Below are 21,549 nucleotides of genomic sequence, written 5' to 3' on the forward strand. Positions count from 1 at the left end.
AGAGTAACACTATGCATCTCTTTAGTCTAAAACCGTGTGAATGAATGGAGTATCGCTACAGAACCGATGGTGTGTAAACGTTGGCAGAGAAAGAGCTGGTGACTTATCACAGCTTCTGCTCTTCATAACCAGCTTAGAACATAACCCCTTTTCAATCTACTTGTGGCACAGGTTCAAACTTTCAAGCCACTTGACTGGCTACTAGATCCTAATTCTAGATGTCATATGTAGCCACCGACTGTCATACAATTCACTGCTTTCAGCCCCTTTTTAAAAGTCAATTATAGACAGACAACTCGTGTAGGGGTTGTGGTCCTGTAGGAGTGTTAATTTGCCCCTCCGTGCTGCTGTCTAATATTAGTCTTCTTCTGCTTCTTCTCTTACTCTGTCCAGAAAAACGTCGTCATCACAGTAAGTCTGTCCCTTATCTGTGCTGCGGCAGTTGTCACTTCCATGTCACATCAGCTGAAAGTTGTGCCCCGCCCTCCTCCGATACCTCCGAGCATCCCATTGGAGTCTTTCTTAGAACACTGCGTTCTATCATGCCCACCTGTCCGCCCTATTGGCTGTGTGTGTGTTTGACGTGACCCTAGTCGTCGTCGTCATTCTCAACGTCCCCTCTGCTCACACACCAGATGTTGGCCGTCCATTGTCCTCACTCAAACCTTCCATCACCTTGTGTCCACATGATTATACATACACTCCAGAACAAAGTATAGAGGGTTTATAATGGCGTTGGTGTGAAAACAATATGACATATGAACTTGTCCACAGAATTCAATAGGACACATGTTGTATCTCTATGAACTCATTGATCCCCCCCCCCCCCCCCCCCCCCCCCCCCCCCCGAGGCCTTAGATAAGTATACCTTGTTTATTCACATTTAAAATCTGGGGTAAAGTTGACTTCAGCATTCACATACATTTTCCCCCAGGTTTTCATGTGAGAAAAGGTATGTCATCGTTAGCATCACTCTTCGATATAGGCTAGCCTTTATTCACATTAAAAACCTGAGGTAGAGTTGATTTCAGCATCACCGGTCACCTCATTTTGGTGTTGGTGTGAGAACAAAACAATGTTTTCACCCCAGGCCTTCGATAGATACTTCTCACATCATTGCTAGTGCTAACCTCATGGTTTCCTGGTTTCATATCCCGAGGGCCTGAGAAGGTCATGTTGACTTGTGGGATTAAACTCTGTTTCGGTTTTTATGTACTGTACATAGAAAAATGCATGGGAATTATCAGGTCAAAGGGTCAGCTTGTACAGTATTTTCATCTGGTCGTCAGAATTCATGCAGGACTTTGATGGAGGGGCCTTAGTATGCGTCCCCAAATGGCACCCTATTCTTTACAGTGGGAAGAAAATGTATATGAACCCTTTCGAATGACCTGGATTTCTGCATAAATTGGTCATAAATAATTTTAGAGATACTTTTGTAACCCTTTCCAGCTTTATACAAGGCACCAGTTCTTAATCTTAGGTCTTCTGAGATGTCTTTTGTTCGAGGCATGGTTCACATCAGCCAATGCTTCTTGTGAATAGCAAAGTCAAATTTTGTGAGTGTTTTTTTTTATTGGGCAGGGCAGCTCTAACCAACATCTCCAATCTCGTCTCATTGATTCGACTCCAGGTTAGTTGACTCCTGACTTCAATTAGCTTTTGGAGAAGTCATTAGCCTAGGGGTTCACATACTGTTTCCAACCTACACTGTGAATGTTTAAATGATGTATTCAATATAGGCGTGTGTTATTAGCTTAAGCACACTGTGTTTGTCTATTGTTGTGACTTAGATGAAGATCAGATCAAATTGTCAAATCTATGCAGATATCCAGGTAATTCCAAATGGTTCACATACTTTTTCTTGCCACTGTATATAGTGCACTACTTTTGACCAGAGATTAAAGGGACCTGGTCAAACATAGAAGACTATAAAGGGAATAGGGTGCCATTTCGGTTGCAGACTTTGAGGTCTCAACAACCTTTGCCTGAACTTGTACCACATTATTGGAACCCACTCTACCAGAGAGCGATCCCTGCCTGATTGGCAATGCTTGGCCTGGCACCTTCGTGCTGAAGTGGGTCGGAGGCGACGGTGGGGTGGGTGGGTGGCAAGGGAGAGAAGAATGGAAATGAAAGCAGGGGAGAGAAAAGAGAATGAGAGAAAAGAGAGAGAGCGAGGGAGAAGAGGATTGGACAATGCTTGCTCTGTCTGATTCAGAGCTCATCAACCTCTGCGACACCATCACATTCCATCCTGGCACCTCCACTCGCGCTGCTCGTCAAGAACACGCCTATTGTTTCTCTCAACGCAATTGATTAGTTGGCGCTCTTAACATTCTCACTGTGAAGCTACTGGTGGGGATTTTTAAAGAATTCCAAACATGAGGTGCTTTAGCCTGTAACAAGTGACCACAACCACTACATCAAACTGGGACATTTGTCTTTCATCCCCTCCCATGAACTGCATAATCTGACATGCTGTAGAAGGCAGGAGAGAAAGTATCCTCTGTCATAACTGGACTGTCACCATACACTCCTCTTCCCCAGAGGCCACTTGATGCTGTCACTTTCATTTATTTTGGTTTCTCCCCTGCTAAGATGGTTGCTTCACTGGCATGCTTTGATTGTAGGGAAAGCTCAGCATGCTTTGGCAACCCAAGCCCAATGGGGGAATGTGTAAACGATTGAGTAAATTACTGTTGTTGGACTTGGAGCTAAATATGTGTCCAGTCTGGGCACCATGGCTGGCTGAATCGCTCTTATACGTTATTCTAAGCATCATACTGGTAAATTGGAAAATGATATTGCGTATTGTTGTTTACAAGCTGTAGGCCTAGATCTCATTATGCTGCACGCAAGCATTTGTCGTTTCTGGATGCCTTGCATCTTTCAGCTTTACCACAGGGAAATATATTGCATATCATTCTGTTTCTGGCATCCTGTTTCTGCGGTTAACTTTGGACAATATTGCTTTTCTAGTGAAGCCACTTCTTCTGCCTAAATTAAATTACTTGAGAGATGTTTTCATATTGTTTGCCCAGGGGCCTAGTGACAGTAAAGCTGGTAATATTGGCAAGTGAAATTATATCAGTATTTTCACAGAATAACAAGTCTGTGATGCTGACTGCTAGTCCCTAGAAGTGGGTTCTCTGGTGCTTCACTGACAATGGGCTTCAATAGGTTCAATATTATTGACAGACAGCACTCTAGTTCTTTCTGCTGTCTGTGCAAGTTTATTTCCCTGAAGACCTATACGCCTATGTTGTGCAGCAGATCGTCAGTGTTTCCCCTAGAGTATTTTCAAGGTGGTTCTTGAAAGGCCCTTAAATCAACATCCCAAAGCCTCTTTAAAATCCCACTCCGTAATTCAACACAACAAATGTTTTTTCAATTGAAACTCTTTTATGCAGGAGGGGAAAAGAGCCAGACGTGGTGGCCAGTACCGTATACTCTGTACAATAGTAGGGGAAGCAATGTTGTGTATTACCCCCCTTCCTCTCCTCTGCTCCCCAGACATCTCAGGCCACGTCTCTGTCTGTGACAGAGGAGCTGATCTTCTGTGGCTGTGCAGATGGCACCGTGAGGGTCTTCAGCCCCGTCAACCTGCACTTCATCTGTACCCTGCCACGCCCACACTGCCTGGGAACAGACATCGCCACCGTGGTGGAGGCTAGGTGAGTGTCAGTCACAGCCAGAGAGGTAAAGGTGAGTGTCTAGGAAAAAGGTCTCAGACCGAAACGTTGATATTATAAACAACAACGTAAAGAGGTTTTCGTGTCTGCAAGGGTATATTTTAATAAAAATGAACACTATAAAAAAAAAAAAGAAGTAATGCAATTGAAATGTCAATATAATGACGTTTACATGATGCCCTGATCGTGAGTAAAGTGTCCAGTGGCTGAATAGTTTGTTTGTGACTGTGGGAAGTGGGAGCAGTCCAGTTGATTAGCCAGAGCAGTGTGGGTTGTGTGGTATCTGCTTCTCATACAGCATCATACTCTACATACCAATGCAAATACCAAACAAACCAACCACACAAAATACCCTTGAATGATTTCCTTTTTGTTAATACTTTTCATCCAGGATGCACGGGGGCCCAGCTGGAGTTAAATATCAGATTGTGTTCCTATCATGTGTGTTCCCCTCAAGTTCTTTTTAGTTAGTTCTCTTCTCCTCATAAACATGGACTGAGTGCTGAGATGCTGACGCTGTAATTCTGGTGGTTGATTTCCCTGTTCGACTGACTCACTGACAATGTGCCCCAGATGTTCCAACGGGTTAGCTGACTAATCATGTCTGTACGGTAGCATGTTTGTGTGGGACGTGAAAAAGCCCACAAGTGAAAGGAAGGGAAAGGGGGATACCTAGTCAGTTGTCCAACTGAATGTATTCAACTGAAAATGTGTCTTCCACCTTTTAACCCAACCCCTCTGAATCAGAGAAGTGCGGGGTGCTGCCTTAATCGACATCCACGTCTTCGGCGCCCCAGGAACAGTGGGTTAACTGCCTTGATCAGGGGCAGAATGACAGATTTTTACCTTGTCAGCTCAGAGATTTGATCCAGCAACCTTCTGGCCCAACGCTCTAACCACTAGGCTACCTGCCGCCCCTGATTAACTGCATGGGTGTGTCCCAAATGACACCTTATTCCCTATTTAGTCCCTATTTCACTACTTTTGAACAGGGCCCAGAGATGACATTGTAGTTATGCTCATGACGAAGCTACTATTAAGTGAAGCCTGCCATCAAGGCCAGCTCGCTACTGTTTATAGAAGTTTCTGTGGGACACACCATAAAGTGGCCAGACCTCTCCCAGTATGCACATCATGTTCTGGTCAAAAGCACAGCTGGAAAAAAAAATCTGCCTAAAACAATCTACCTAAAAACACAACCATTAAATTACCATTAAAGTTGGGCTTTTCCATAACCCTTGTATTGAGTAACTTTTTGACTATCTTGTAAATGATCTCTGGGTTTTGGAAAAGTCCTTTCTAAATTCAATGTCTACTTTTTATTACAGTGTAACAGTGCTATTACATATCAACTCTCCCCTCCCTCCCTCCCTCTCTCCCTCCAGCCACTTCTTCAGCCACAAGATGGACGCCCGGTACCCTGACACGGTGGCTGTGTCATATGACCCTGCGAGCCGCTGGCTGTCCTGTGTCTACAACGACCACAGCCTGTATGTGTGGGACGTACGGGACCTCAGGAAAGTGGGCAAGGTCTACTCCGCCCTCTACCACTCGGCTTGCGTGTGGAGCGTCGAGGTAAGGGCAGGGAGGGGAGGCCTGGAGGAATATGTTGCGTTGCAAAGCCTTCGTCAGGGCATTCTGAAACCTGGTTGAGTGTATGTGTATCGTATCACTCCTTACTCCTTGTATACAGAGGCTTATTTTACATGTAGAAAAGAAACAAGATACCCGTTGCACACTGTTGAATGATGCTCTCGTTTATGTTGTTGGGTGCAGCACAGCATTCAACGGTGTGCGGGTATCTTATTCTGTAGTGCCATTTTTCAACCCCGCAGCTGGAATGTGCGTATACTAGTTTAGAACTGTTTCCGTGTCCTATGTACTTTTTTTTTTAGGTGTATCCAAAATGTATCTGTATGAATGTTTACATCATCTCTTCCAGACGCCAGGTCTACTAATGTTCCATGTTCTGTGTACCTGGACAGGTGTACCCGGACAGGGTAAGTGATGGTGAGCAGCCCTGTCTGCCTCCAGGCTCCTTCCTCAGCTGCTCCTCAGACAACACCATCCGTCTCTGGAACACTGACGGTCACAGCACCACCCTCAGCCGCAACGTCATCAGCAACGTACGTCTGCCTTTCAACACACCCTGTAACTCCTGCTAGCTCACCAGCTCCCCCTCCTCTAACCGTAACCCCCGCCCTCCTCAGCTGCCTGCAACGTATGTCTCACACACTCCCGTCGAGCTAAATAACTCCTGATCTCAACACGAATGGCTGCTGATTTGAGATTTGATAGATAGTTGTTCTACTCAAAGAGGAGAGGAACCTATGAATCCAGAGTTATGCCGTGAGAGGGGGACACTGACTCTGCAGCACACACAACCACCTGACAGAGATCGATTGATGGTGAATCTACAGTGTATGGTTTTCTCAGCTAATAACCCGTCCCTCCACTTCTCTCTCTCTCTCCAGGACCTCCAGAAGATCATCTACATGGACAACAACACGGCCGGCCTGCTGGACACAGAGTGCCTCAACTCGGGGAACGGAGAGAAGGCCGACCCCCAGACCTCAGAGACCAGGACGGGCATCAGGACCATGTGTGTGAGTCCCGACGGGCAGCACCTGGCGTCGGGCGACCGCACCGGCACCTTGAGGTACTGTTGGAGAAAAATAGTGTTTGTTCGCACACCTGTAGTTCCAAGTCTATGGAAGAAACGATAGTAGAACGAGAAACTCTGGTACATTGGTAGTCTTGATTACTCTACAAACAATTCAATGGATCTTGTTTAAGCAATCAATGTTTGGGTTAGTAGACCTTCATCCGGGGAAAACACTGAGGTACAGTACCTCTCCCATGCCTTCCTAGAGGGAGCCTTGTTTTTAATCTCCACCCTTCAGGCATCAGCACCTCTGTCCTAATTCAATTCACTTAATTAGACTCCTGGGAGGGTGTGTGTTCTCAGAGCTGTTTAAAATTAGTTTATTTAACCTTTATTTAACTTGGCAAGTCAGTTACAACCAAATTCTTATTTACAATGACGGCCTACCCCAGCCAAACCCTAGCCCGGTTGATGCTGGGTAAATTGTGCACTGCCCTGTCTGACTCCCAATCACCGTGTTTGTTAAATTGGGGTTAGAGGAGGTTAGAGTCCTTTCAGCAGCAGCAGTCCTGCTGCATCTTTCCACATACAGTTGAAGTCTGAGGTTTCCATACACCAGGACTGAGGTCAGGGCTTTGTGATGGCCACTCTAATACCTTGTCTTTGTTGTCTTTAAGTCATTTTGCCACAACTTTGGAAGTATGCTTGGTGTCATTGTCCATTTGGAAGACCCATTTGTGACCAAGCTTTAACTTCCTGACTGATATCTTGAGATGTTGCTTCAATATATCCACATAATTTTCCTGCCTCATGATGTCATCTATTTTGTGAAGTGCACCAGTCCCTCCTGCAGCAAGCACCCCCACAACATGATGCTGCCACCCCCTTGCTTCAAGGTCGGGATGGTGTTCTTCGGCTTGCAAGCCTCCCCTTTTACCTCCAAACATAACGATGGTCATTACGGCCGAACAGTTCTATTTTTGTTTCATCAGACCAGAGGACATTTCTCCAAAAAGTATGATTATTTGTCTCCATGTGCAGTTGAAAACCGTAGTCTGGCTTTTTTATGGCGGTTTTGGAGCAGTGGCTTCTTCCTTGCTGAGCAGCCTTTCAGGTTATGTCGATATAGGACTCGTTTTACTGTGGAAATAGATACTTTTGTACCTGTTTCCTCCAGTATCTTCACAAGCTCCTTGACTGTTGTTCTGGGATTGATTTGCACTTTTCTCACCAAAGTACGTTCATCTGTAGGAGACAGAATAGAATGCGTCTCCTTGCTGAGCGGTATGACGGCTGCGTGGTCCCATGGTGTTTATACTTGCGTACTATTGTTTGTACAGATAAACGTGGTACCTTCAGGCGTTTGGAAATTGCTCCCAAGGAAGAACCAGACGTGTGGAGGTTTTTTCTGAGATCTTGACTGATTTCTTTTGATTTTCCCATGATGTCAAGCAAAGAGGCACTGAGTTTGAAGGTAGTTCTTGAAATACATCCACATGTAAACCTCCAATTGACTCAAATGATGTCAATTAGCCTATCAGAAGCTTCTAAAGCCATGACATCATATTTTGGAATTTTCCAAGGTGTTTAAAGGCACAGTAAACTTCTGACCCACTGGAATTGTGATACAGTGAATTATAAGTGAAATAATCTGTCTGTGAACAATTGTTGGAAAAATTACTTGTGTCATGCACAAAGTAGATGTCCTAACCAACTTGCCAAAACTATAGTTTGTTAACAAGAAATGTGTGGAGTGGTTGAAAAACAAGTTTTAATGACTCCAACCTAAGTGTATGTAAACTTCCGACTTCAACTGTAACTGGATGGGATGGATGCACCATGGCTAGATCACTAATGACCCGGTGAACACCAAGGCTACTTGTTGTAAATTAGAATGTCACACAAAATTTAATGATGGCGGTCTACTCTGCATTCTACTGCGGCCCTGTGGTGTCTGTGTAGAGAGACTCAGCTGTGCTGTAAACCATATGTGGTCCTCCCAAAAAAGTAGTGTTTGTTGTGTTAAGGACTAATAAAGTACTATTGTATTCTAATTGCTGTTGCAGAATCCATGAGCTGGTGAGCATGGAGGAGATTCTGAACGTTCAGGCCCACGACTCTGAGATCCTTTGTCTGGAATACTCCAAGCCTGAGACGGGTAAGTCAGACAGTGGCTTTCCCTCTCCTGGGAGGAAATTAAAGAGACACCATGGTTAATGATACTACTGGAGTTATAAACCACCTTCAGCTGCTTGCCTAATTCTTCACCAACCTCCCATTGACTTGTGAAACAAACCACTTCAGAGCTCCCGCAAGTTATAAGAAGGATGGGTTGTGAATTGACGTTCCCAATGAACACAGTAAAATCAAAGCTCTATATAGGCATTTGTGCAATAGAATGGAACTCTCAAAGCACTAGAAGTTAGTTATTTTAGTAATTTTCAATGTAAAAAATGTTTAGGGGGTGGATCAGCTTTAATATTGCAGATAGTTTGTGGCTTCTATCAATGTCATTGTCTGCATCATTTCCAATCCCCCATCCTTTGTTATTTTCTCCTAACCCTATCACCCCTCCTCTAATTGGAGTTAACTAATGGACAACAACAACTAGGCTTCTACTTCCAGCTTATACATACTATATACATTTTACAGACAAAGTATAGTTTTACATTAGTTATCTTCTATTTTTGTCCCACCCTTCAGCTCCCCTCAACCCGTCCCATCTATCTCTGAACACCATGTAGTTTTGATTTGCAAAACATTCTAATAACCTGTTTTCGCTTTGTCGTTATGGGGTATTGTGTGTAGGTTTATGAGGACATTTTTGTATTTAATCCATTTTAGAATAAGGCTGTCACGTAACAAAATGTGGAAAAGGGAAGGGTTCTGAATACTTTCTGAATGCACTGTTGTGCACTACTTTTGACGAGGGCCCATAAGGTTGTCTTAGTGCACAATATAGGAAATAGGGTACCATTTGGGACGCATCTAGGGGCTCACCTGTTAATAGGAGTATTAATGACATTAAGATTCTCTCAGTGGATCATTCCTCTCTAGGCCATTCGTTGGTGGTTGCCACCACATACACAGAGGCGAAGATAGAAGGGCTAAGAATAAACCCAATACACTGACACGCCCTCTGGCCGCAGCACTGCACTGTACATTAACACCTCCAGGGTGCTAATATTCAGAGCTGTTACTTACCATTGTCCTGCAGAACTGCTGTGTTCAGGTAGCCTGCCTGCCATAGAAATATAACTAAGGGACAAAGCCTCCCGCAGACCACGGCAATTTGCCTGGACCACCCATGGGTGCTCTCGATATGCTCAATACGTTTTAAGTCTAGCGCTTGCCCTTGCTATTGTATCTTGCTGGGAACAAGGTTAACACAGTCACAAAGCTGCCAGATCCAGGATCGATGTGCAATCTCAGCAAGGAGAGGATAAGCTAAATAGATAGTGCTTTTCATTTACTCAGTTGAATCAAGTTAGAAATTCAATCAAGTCCCTCGGTAGAGTGCTTTAAATTCATTTTTGATTAACAATTCACATGGATATTGAGTTCAGTCAGCTCATTGGTATTAGGCTAATATAATCACATTTGTTGACCATGTGGAGTGCAGTCACTCCACATAAGCACTGCATGTTGCACATGCAAATAGCTGTAGAGTCATCTATAAATAAACTAATAAAATATTTAGAAAGCAGTTTAATCTAGTTTTCCAGTATGATTTTGGTGAGAAATATTGGACTCGACCTAGCTGAGGATATTTCATATCCCTCTATGCAGGCGATCCCTACATGGCTCATGCTTGGCATACCGTAGTACTGCTCTCATTTCTCAGTGAGCCTCTAAGGAAAAAGAGAGTTTGCACTGCTGTGTCCTCTCGTTAATAGATTACCGTTAACAGGGATAAAGGTAATACAGATGGAGGTTCTTCATTCGATCACCCTGTTGCAGGAGAACTTTCCTGCATTGCAGAAAATGGCAAACTTGTAATGTATTTGAAGTTTAAAAAGGCTTCTGAAGTTTTTAATTTCCACTTTGAAATTTCAGGCTTGATTTTCCCTTACGAAAAATGTATCAACCCCTACAAAAATGTCAATGAATTATAATCCACTTAATTGAAATGTCCTGTTGCTACAGGATTATTTTCCTGCTGTAGCAAACTAGCTCAAATTAAGATCCTACGTCTGTAGTAACTAGCACGCTTTAAGAGGTTACAGTGAGTCCACACGTGGCATTGCTATGTCAGGGAGCAGTCTGCGGAGCACATGTTCACCACTGTACTCAACAGGATGCATTATGGCTGTTAAAAACATGAAAGACCACTCGCTGTAATGAAACAGGTTTACCACCACTAAGATGGAGAACAGGTGTTGGCTGTTGGAAAGTTGCTGATGTCCTGTTGTGTGTGTTTATGTTATATCTGGCAGGTCTGAAGCTACTAGCCACAGCTAGTCGAGACCGTCTGATCCATGTGCTGGATGCAGAGCAGGAGTACAGCCTGCTGCAGACGCTGGACGAACACTCCTCCTCCATCACCGCCGTCCGATTCGCTGGTGAGACGCGCAGATGACCTTTGACCCTTTACAACATCCCGCCAACCCGCCCCCCTTTACCTCAAACTCTCAAGTCTCCATCCCTTAACTGTTATATTAGTTAATGTAACTTAGACTTTTGGCATGTCATGGAAGTGTCAAGTGTGGCGCTAGCTCGCTGTTTGAAGTTAACATGGTTGCTATTGTCATAATAACAGTGCTTCTTCTCTTTCAGCCAATGACGGCAAGGTGAGGATGATCAGCTGTGGCGCTGACAAGAGCATCTACTTCCGCACAGCGCAGAAGGTAAAGGCCGCTATACACACACACACACACGCGCTGCTCCAGAACAGCTGTTGCTGCGGCTAAACTAAGTTTTGAGGACTGATGCTTTTGTACCACGTCTTGGCAATATTTCATGATCTTCTTCTCTCAGCATATTTCGGCAATGGACCACATTTTTAATCTTGGCTCAGCCAACCCCTACTGTATATTGAGATATTTCATTTGAAAATCCTTGTTGCTTACAGCTAATTAATTACACTCTAAGTGGCCTATTTAATAATGACACTTTTTCTCAAAGGCTTTCTGTGTCATCCTATCTGTTATATACCCAAAGTCCCCTGCCAACTTGCTGCAAATAAATGCTCTCCCCCTCCCGTGTTCCTCGCCCATTGCTTATGAGGGTCACAGTGACATTTTCACAAGGCTGCTCTACAAAAATAGTCAAATTCCTGACCCAGGGGGCTCAGAGGGCCCTCAAGACTAGGCTACTATAAAGGCATCAGCATGCTTCAGTAGCTTGAAAAACGAGAAAACAGCGGCAATAGTACTGTTTGTCCATTTTGAGACGCTGTAGCCAGTATACACATCCTCAAAATAGTCAGAATTAAGATAACTCAAGAAATCTGTCATTCATTATGACGTTTTTGCCGAATAGATATTTGTCGCGCAATTTTAAATTTAACTAAGATGTTTGGTGCAGTATTTTTCTATGAAAAAGTGGTCTCTCGTTGAATGACAACAAAGACTATTGACGAATACCCACTGTTGACCAATCACTGACGAAGGGGCGTAGACTTCGGCTCGGAACTTGGGCTTGCCTCCAGAAAATGTTTTGTGTGCCTGAACAGCTGAAAAAACCCTCACTGAAGTCCAAAACAAAACGAACAAAAACATCACAAAATGTTGTCATAATATACAGAGTTTGCACTGGGATGCATACAGTGGTTGCTCCACTAAAAGTTTTGCGAAAATGCTGTGGGACTTAGAGGTAATTTGTGGTTTAGTACGGTACCCTGCGTCACAACTTCATTGCTCCAGACCAGCAAGGGGGAGTTACAGCACTGATTATGCTTTTGGGTCCTACTGTGTAGCTAACTGACAATGAATGGGGGACATAAACCTAAATAGAAACTGATAATTGTGCACGACTTCACTATTACTTACTAAAACTGTTGTTACACTAAGGTTTTTATTATTTTATTTTGTAGGATTATTTTGACCTTTCTGGTCACGTTGTACAGCGCCTGAGTTGTGCAATGGAATAAGACACTGCATAGCAGGGCAAGCTGTGTTGCTCCAGATGCTGGTTCAATACCCATGCTGGCCTCGACTAGGAGACCCATGAGATGACTGTAGGTTTTTGGTTTCTCTTCCTCTAAAACCAGAAAAAAATCATTCTAAATAACAAACTAGCTTTATTTACAAATTAGTAACAGTGTCTCACCCCATGTTCAAGAATGGCTTTTTTCTCGCTCATTTTACGTTATTTGAAAACTAAACCATCTCCAAAATATTGTTATTTCTTAAACAAAGCGATTATTATTATTATTATTCATTTAGAATTATATAAAAGCCCTTTGGATATTCTCACAGATATGTTATTAACCCTGTTATTAGCAGGAATATATAAACTCAGCAAAAAAAGAAACGTCCTCACTGTCAACTGTGTTTATTTTCAGCAAACTTAACATCTGTAAATATTTGTTTGAAAATAATAAGATTCAACAATTGAGACATAAACTGAACAAGTTCCACAGACATGTGACTAACAGAAATGTGTCCCTGAACAAATGGGGGTTCAAAATCAAAAGTTACAGTCAGTATCTGGTGTGGCCACCAGCTGCTTTAAGTACTGCAGTGCATCTCCTCCTCATGAACTGCACCAGATTTGCCAGTTCTTGCTGTGAGATGTCTTCCACCAAGGCACCTGCAAGTTCCCGGACATTTCTGGGGAGAATGACCCTAGCCCTCACCCTCCGATCCAACAGGTCCCAGACGTGCTCAATGGGATTGAGATCCGTGCTCCACGCTGGCCATGGCAGAACACTGAAATTCCTGTCTTGCAGGGAATCACGCACAGAACAAGTAGTATGGCTGGTGGCATTGTCATGCTGAAGGGTCATATCAGGATGAGCCTGCAGGAAGGGTACCACATGAGGGAGGAGGATGTCTTCCCTGTAACACACAGTGTTGAGATTGCCTGCAATGACAACAAGCTCAGTCCAATGATGCCTTGATACACCGCCCCAGACCATGACGGACCCTCCACCTCCAAATCGATCCCGCTCCAGAGTACAGGCCTCGGTGTAACGCTCATTCCTTTGACGATAAACGCGAATCCGACCATCACCGCTGGTGAAACAAAACCGCGACTCGTCAGTGAAGAGTACTTTTTGCCAGTTTTTTGCCCTGGCCACATCTGCAGTCCTCATGCCTCCTTGCAGCATGCCTAATGCACATTCACGCAGATGAGCAGGGACCCTGGGCATCTTTCTTTTGGTGATCAGAGTCAATAGAAAGGCCTCTTTAGTGTCCTAACTGTGACCTTAATTGCCTACCATCTGTAAGCTGTTAGTGTCTTAACGACCGTTCCACAGGTGCACATTCATTAATTGTTTATGGTTCATTGAACAAGCATGGGAAACAGTGTTTAAACCCTTTACAATGAAGATCTGTGGAGTTATTTGGATTTTTAGGAATTATCTTTGACAGACAGGGTACTGAAAAAGTTATATTTATTTTTTTGCTGAGTTTATATTGGTCATATTGGTCATGGCTCCCGAGTGGTGCACAATAGGATTGCCTTGCAGCTCTCCAGCTGTATCCACTAAAAGCACGCGATGTTCAAGGCACGAGGGCCGAGGGCACAGGATGGGCCGCAGAGCCGCGCACAGAAGATGGACCTAGGCCATTGGGGAGGGTGGCTGGACCACCACCCCGCCACACTGGATAGCACAGAGCAACACTTTAAGGGGCATTGCACTAGTAATGGCGCTGACTAGGGAAACGTTGCCGCTGTTCTTAGTGCCAGTCTGCACTTTCAAACTAAAGCAATGTAACTAATAATGGCATCTTTATGCTTTCGTTAATAAAATAATGATAAAAATACTCTTTCAAAATGCCAGTGTTTATTTAGTAATGGATCCATAATGAATTACTATGGGAATAAATATCACTGAATTACAGAAATGTTGGAACGAAGTTGTCTAACGAAGTTAAACAAATAGTTGCTTATTGGAAAATACTCTTTCAAACACACATGGTCATGTTGTACATCGCTATTAGCAGATAGCTGGACAATAAACTTGCCTAGAAGGAGGGTAGGGGGAGAATTCTATCCTCAAATGTATTTCTAAGTTAGGTTGGCTGTATCACAACCGGCCGTGATTTATTTGTTGCAATTTCAGTTTAATCCACCAGAAAAGACAAAACAAATAATACCACAAAAAGTATTATCATGTATGACATCCGACCGTGGTTGGGATTCCCATAGAGCGGCGCACAATTGGCCCAGCGTTTCTCTCCCTCTAAAAAGAGAAATAAATACTTTGGCCTTTACAAATATTATTTTGGCCTTCATTTAGATTACAATTGCTCTTTCTTTTTTTTTTTTTGTTAACAAAATCACCTCCGAAATATTGTTATATATTATCAAGTTGATGACACAGTCATATAGCCGGCACCTACATAAACCTGAGTGACTCACTCATTCATGGTTTTGGATCCAAATAAATAAGTACCAACATTCTTTCTGATAGTCTTTAATAAAGAAATGTTTTGGTTATCCTGACCTGGACACCATGTACAGTATTATAATAGCCCATTATGGGCTATTAGCAGGACAATATACCTTTACCAACACCTCTCTGTATTTTGATATACTGGCCTCCCCAGTGGCCCCATCCACAAGTCACCACATCGCAATGCAAAATGCCTTGCTGCAGATTCCCGTGGCGGCCACCACCAGGAGACCCATGAGGCGGCTTTTGGTTTCAATTTAGAATCCTCAAATCCTCTATATGTAATTATTGGCGGGGAGTCACGTCATATTTTTTTATATACTGTAGGCCTACCGTAGGCGACATGAGTCTCACTAGTGTTGAGTAATGTACTGTTAAAAGTGGTATAGGTCTTATTTATTTAAAGAGCATATTGAAGTTAGAAGCAATAGGATTTGAAGCAATAGCCTACAACTATTTTAGCACCATTTCGCGTTGCTCTGAGACAAGATTGGGGAATGGTCTAGATAAATCATGGAGATTTTTATTTTCACTGAATCTCTGTTTGGGTATTGGTTAGACTACAATTGTACAATTAGGGTGTATAAATGTTATGCTCTTAGTGTAACCTTTATTTAACAAGGCAAGTCATTTAACCTCTCTGGACGCTAGCTTCCCACCTGGCCAAAAGCCAGGGAAAATGCAGAGTGCCATATTCAAATAAATTACTATAAAAATCTAACTTTCATTAAATCACAAATTAAAGCTACACTTGTTGTGAATCCAGCCAACAGGTCAGATTTCAAAAAGGCTTTTCGGCGAAAACAAACAATGCTATTATCTGAGGATAGCACCTCCGTAAATAAAGAGAGAAAAGCATATTTCAACCCTGCAGGCGCGACACAAAACGCAGAAATAAAAATATAATTCATGCCTTACCTTTGACGAGCTTCTATTGTTGGCACTCCAATATGTCCCATAAACATCACAAATGGTCCTTTTGTTCATTTAATTCCTTTCGATATTTATCCAAAATGTCCATTTATTTGGCGCGTTTGATCCAGAAAAACACCGGTTCCAACTTGCGCAACGTGACTACAAAATATCTCAATAGTTACCTGTAAACTTTGCCAAAACATTTCAAACTACTTTTGTAATACAACTTTAGGTATTTTTTTAAGTAAATAATCGGGATGATCTGTGTTCAATACAGGAGGAAAACAAACTGTAGCTAGCTTTCTGGTCACGCGCCTCTATCTAACAGTACACTACAAGTTACCCTCGTTCTGAACAGGGCTACTTCTTCATTACACAAAGGAAAAACCTCAACCAATTTCTAATGAAATCCCAATGAAAACCCATTGAAAAAAAACCCATTGAAAAGAGAGTGACCTCGGGGTTTCGCCTGCTAAATAAGTTATGTTATACTCACAGACATGATTCAAACAGTTTTAGAAACTTCAGTTCAGGATAGTGTTTTCTATCCAAATCTACTAATAATATGCATATTTTATCTTCTGGGAATGAGTAGCAGGCAGTTGAATTTGGGCATGCATTTCATCCGGACGTGAAAATTCTGCCTCCTGTCACCAAGAAAATAAGAACATATTATTATTTACAAGGACGGCCTACTCCTTCCTCCCCGGCGTGCCCACACGACACAGTGATTATTTAGCCAAATAGCCAAGTACTGTAGCCTACTCCCGACCGTCATGTTGTACAGCTCCATATTTTCCGTTCCATCTTAATGGAAACCCAGAGGGTTTTCATTTTTCTTGGAATAGAAACACCATAATGGTAATCAAATTAATTAAGCTAAATTTCTTAAAATCAGTCCCATGTACTATGTTCTTACGGAAAAAGGTTTTACATTCTCTAGTACTACCTCTATTGAAGGCTTTCAAATGCATCTCAAAGATGGTAGTCCTCTAGTAGTCAAACTTGCACTAACTAGCATTAATGGTACCAGTGGTTCACATTTAAACAACGTGCCACAGTACGCTGCAACTTTTAAAGGACGAACCACTGTACTATGACCCATTCTAACTACAGACAGATTATTTCACTTATAATTCACTGTATCACAATTCCAATGGGTCAGAAGTTTACATGCACTAAGTTGACTGTGCCTTTAAAAAGCTTGGAAAATTCCAGAAAATGTCATGGCTTTAGAAACTTCTGATAGGCTAATTGACATAATTTGAGTCAATTGGAGGTGTACCTGTGGATGTAATTCAAGGCCTACCTTCAAACTCAGTGCCTCTTTGCTTGACATCATGGGAAAATCAAAAGAAATCAGCCAAGACCTCATAAAAAAAATTGTAGACCTCCACAAGTCAGGTTCATCCTTGGGAGCAATTTCCAAATGCCTGAAGGTACCCCGTTCAACTGTACAAACAATAGTTTGCAAGTATAAACACCATGGGACCACGCAGCCGTCATACAGCTCAGGAAGGAGATGCGTTCCGTCTCCTAAAGATTAACATACTTCGGTGCAAATAGTCCCTATCGGTCCCTAACAGCCAAGGACCTTGTGAAGATGCTGGAGGAAACAGGTACAAAAGTATCTATATCCACAGTAAAACAAGTCCTATATCGACATAACCTGAAAGGCCGCTCAGCTAGGAAGAAGCCACTGCTCCAAAACCGCCATAAAAAGGCCAGACTACGGTTTGCAACTGCACATGGGGACAAAGATCGTACTTTTTAGAGAAATGTCCATTGGGCTGATGAAATAAAAATAGAACTGTTTGGTCATAATGACCATCGTTATGTTTGGAGGAAAAGGGGAGGCTTGCAAGTCGAAGAACACCTTCCCATCCGTGAAGCAAGGGGGTGGCAGCATTATGTTGTGGGGTTGCTTTGCTGCAGGAGGGATTGGTGCACTTCACAAAATAAATGACATCATGAGGCAGGAAAAATATGTGAATATATTGAAGCAACATCTCAAGACATCAGTCAGGAAGTTAAAGCTTGGTCACAAATGGGTCTTCCAAATGGACAATGACCCCAAGCATACTTCCAAAGTTTTGGCAAAATGGCTTAAGGACAACAAAGTCAAGGTATTGGAGTGGCCATCACAAAGCCCTGACCTCAATCCTATAGAAAATGTGTGGGCAGAACTGAAAAAGCATGTGCGAGTAAGGAGGCCTACAAACCTGACTCAGTTACAGCAGCTCTCTCAGGAGGAATGGGCCAAAATTCACCCAACTTATTGTGGGAAGCTTGTGTAAGGCTACCTGAAACGTTTGACCCAAGTTAAACAATTTAAAGGCAATGCTACCAAATACTAATTGAGTGTATGGAAACTTCTGACCCACTGGGAATTTGATGAAATAAATAAAAGCTGAAATAATCATTCTCTCTACTATTATCCTGACATGTCACATTCTTAAAATAAAGTGGTGATCCTAACTGACCTAAGACAGGGAATTGTTACTGGGATTAAATCTCAGGAATTGTGTAAAACTGAGTTTAAATGTATTTGGCTAAGGTGTATGGAAACCTCCGACTTCAACTGTATGTCTGCCAAAACTCTCATTACTCACTGCTGCATTTACAGTAGTGTTAATGGTCTAGCATGGCAGTGAGTGACTGACCTGTTTTAACCTCTGGTTATGTTAACATCTTGTTTTGTTCACAGTCAGATGAAGGAACAGTGTTTACCCGCACCCACCACATCGTACGTAAGACGACGCTGTATGACATGGATATCGACCCCACCAGGAAGTACGCCGCTATTGGTTGTCAAGACCGCAGCGTTAGGTGGGGGCCTAGTCTACCTGTCCTTGCTTGTCTGTCTCTGTTTCTCTCGATGACTTTATATTGTTAGGTTCTAATTCTCCGAGCAGAACACTCAACGGACATTATGAAAGCTTAACCAAGTCTAATTCTTCCCTGAGGGTCAATACAGCATTCAGACAAAACATGTTTACACCAGTATATATATACTCCAATTTAGGCACTCCTTCTCTCTGATCCTTACATCTTTTATGGTTTGACAGGAAGACAAAGTAATAGGGTAATAAACTGTCATTTCTCCCTTAAGGGGATCTGACCTGACCTCAACCTCTTATTTGCCTAATCCACAGACGTCCATCCATATCCCCTATAGCAAGCCTGTGACTTCCTCCTGTCCACCCAACATCCACCCATCTGGATCCTACAGATAACCATTCACTTCTGATGTAAAAACCAGTCTCTTTCACCTCTCAGATACTATACTGCTCAGTATAACAATGTTCCAAGTTTAACCCAGAATCTAACCGTATGGATTTGTGTTTCTGTGTATGTATGTTTGTATGTCAGTGTTGGTGTGTGTGTGTGCGTGCATCCATGTGTACGCATGTGTGCTTGTATATATTAGTGTCTGTGCACGTGTGTGTCTTCGTGAGTACGTGTGACCTCTCTCCCTCAGTAATCTGCCAGACTGTGCAGTCATCCCTCCCTAGCAGGTGGATTATCCCTTAACTCAGGTGTTGTCGACACAGGACGGATGAGATTGAGGGCCTTGCCCCCGGCTCGTTCTGTCTTTAGCTATCTGCAGCTACAGACATGCTGCTGTCCATGTGCCTGACCTGAGTTTATCCTACTCGTGCCTCGGTCTGCCTGCCTACACAAGTGTTTCCATCTTTCACTCACATACTCCACTTTGTGTCAACAACAGTAACAACATGCTATGAAAGTCAACCATAAAATCAACCATAATGGAGAAAATTCAAACAATCACCTTCAAATTATGTTAACAACCACCCTCGGGTTATAGTGTACAGCTTTATTTATCAGTTGGTGTAAATTGGAGGAATGTGGGAGAGTAGTACAACAGTCCAAAAAGGGCTTTCCCTCAGCTGGAGATACTTTAAGTCAACTGTAAACACACCTCATGCTGCTATGAAAACTAGGACATCTCACGGCACTTTAATGATAAATGTAGGTTGTAGAGTTAAAGGGCTTTTGTTTAACAGGCTCTGGTTTGTTCCTTATGTAACTAAGCAGCAGTGCCTAAAAGTGAGAACCAATGGTTGACTGGCTGCCCTCAGCCCACACTCTGCCAACTCCTCCCAAGGTTGGCTGGGCCCTGGCTGGGCCTTGTGGGTAGTTGTCTGCCAGCTGGTGGCTGCTGGTCTTTCCTTCCTGCACTTTGTGGAAATACACCAGTTAGACTGTTAGTGACCCCATGTGGTCAGCTGGGGAGAGACATGCTTACCAGCTGAGCTGCTGTGCTGTTAGCACACTATGTGGCACAGAGTTCACTGACTCATGAACAGAACACAGTCACGTGTTTCCTTGAACTCCCTGGGTCAGATGACTCAGTCCCTTGATCTGAAAGTCGTGGGGTCATAACCTTAACTGCTGAGGCAGGATGTAAATGGGTAGAAGTGTCTGACTTTTGGGCTATCGACTTATCGTCCTCCGTTGTCCTTGTGTGGAGACGTGCTGACAGTGGATAAAACTGAGGATTGATTAACCCACTGGTGCTTCAACAGCAGAAACTGTCTTTGTGATTTACTCCTGGAGTACTGAGCTGCTGGTGTGTTTTCACGTTGAGATCGAAACAGACACACCTGCACTTCTGTGTGTGGAGGTGTAAAGCCTCTAGACCTGTCCTTTTGTCTAACTCTTAGTTCCCCGCCCACAGAATCTTCAACATCAGTAACGGCAAACAGAAGAAACTGTACAAGGGCTCCCAAGGAGAGGATGGCACTGTTATCAAGGTTTGCATGTTTTCATGTAATGTGGTGTCACTGTGAAGACTCATTTGACAACACAGATTGCTGGTTTATAATAATGTGCGCTACAAGTGGTGTTTATTGCTGGTTTATAATAATGTGCGCTACAAGTGGTGTTTAAATCCTTCTTCTCCTCTCCCAAGGTTCAGACCGACCCCTCAGGACTGTATGTGGCCACCAGCTGCTCAGACAAGAACATCAGCATCTTTGACTTCTACTCTGGAGAGTGTGTGGCCACCATGTTCGGACACTCTGGTAAAAATAGCCCATTTATTTAGAAAAAAAAAACAGCAAAATGGCTGAATGACAACCTGTAGTGTGTTCAGAAGGAGAAACCAGCTGGAACTCCTCTTCTCTCTCCCTCGCAAATTTGTTTACATCCCTGTTAGTGAGCATTTCTCCTTTACCAAGATAATCCATCCACCTGACAGGTGTGGCATATCAAGAAGCTGATTAAACAACATGATCATTACACAGCTGCACCTTGTGCTGGGGACAATAAAAGACCACTCTAAAATGTGCAGTTTTGTCACACAACCCAATGCCACAGATGTCTCAAGTTTTGAGGGAGTGTGCAATTGGCATGCTGACTACAGGAATGTTCACCAGAGCTGTTGCCAGAGGATTGGGCCTGGCTCCCAGTCATGTGAAATCCATAGATTAGGGCCTAATTCATTTATTTCAAATGACTGATTTCCTTATATCAGTAAAATCGTTGAATGTTGCGTTTATATTTTTATTCAGTATAGTTCTGATCTAGGATCAGTTTAGCCTTTTAGATTATAAAAGACCAGAGAGACTTTATCCTAGATTAGCAAACCTAATCTGAGACACTTGTTTCATACTGTGAATTCCACAGATCATTTATCTGTCAAAATGTCCTAATTGTCTTCCCCATGCCTTATATAAACTTGTCCATTCCCTTTGTGATTCTTCTGAAGAAGGCCTTTGAAGGCCGATAAAGTCTTTTAAACT

General features: G+C 43.0%; 1 protein-coding gene across 1 annotated transcript in view; it reads left to right on the forward strand.

Moving 5' to 3' along the window:
- mapkbp1 (mitogen-activated protein kinase binding protein 1) overlaps window positions 1–21,549 on the forward strand; it is a 79,215-nt gene that overhangs the window by 44,469 nt on the left and 13,197 nt on the right. The window contains exons 8-18 of the mRNA XM_036953814.1: window positions 394–411; window positions 3,517–3,677; window positions 5,081–5,270; window positions 5,681–5,821; window positions 6,170–6,354; window positions 8,367–8,458; window positions 10,737–10,862; window positions 11,077–11,147; window positions 18,489–18,610; window positions 20,484–20,559; window positions 20,718–20,829. Of these exons, the coding sequence (XP_036809709.1) occupies window positions 394–411; window positions 3,517–3,677; window positions 5,081–5,270; window positions 5,681–5,821; window positions 6,170–6,354; window positions 8,367–8,458; window positions 10,737–10,862; window positions 11,077–11,147; window positions 18,489–18,610; window positions 20,484–20,559; window positions 20,718–20,829 (1,294 nt within the window). The remainder of the gene's footprint in view (window positions 1–393; window positions 412–3,516; window positions 3,678–5,080; window positions 5,271–5,680; window positions 5,822–6,169; window positions 6,355–8,366; window positions 8,459–10,736; window positions 10,863–11,076; window positions 11,148–18,488; window positions 18,611–20,483; window positions 20,560–20,717; window positions 20,830–21,549) is intronic.

This window comes from Oncorhynchus mykiss, chromosome 19 (genome assembly GCF_013265735.2).
Source record: "Oncorhynchus mykiss isolate Arlee chromosome 19, USDA_OmykA_1.1, whole genome shotgun sequence".
NCBI classification, from domain to species: Eukaryota; Metazoa; Chordata; class Actinopteri; order Salmoniformes; family Salmonidae; genus Oncorhynchus; species Oncorhynchus mykiss.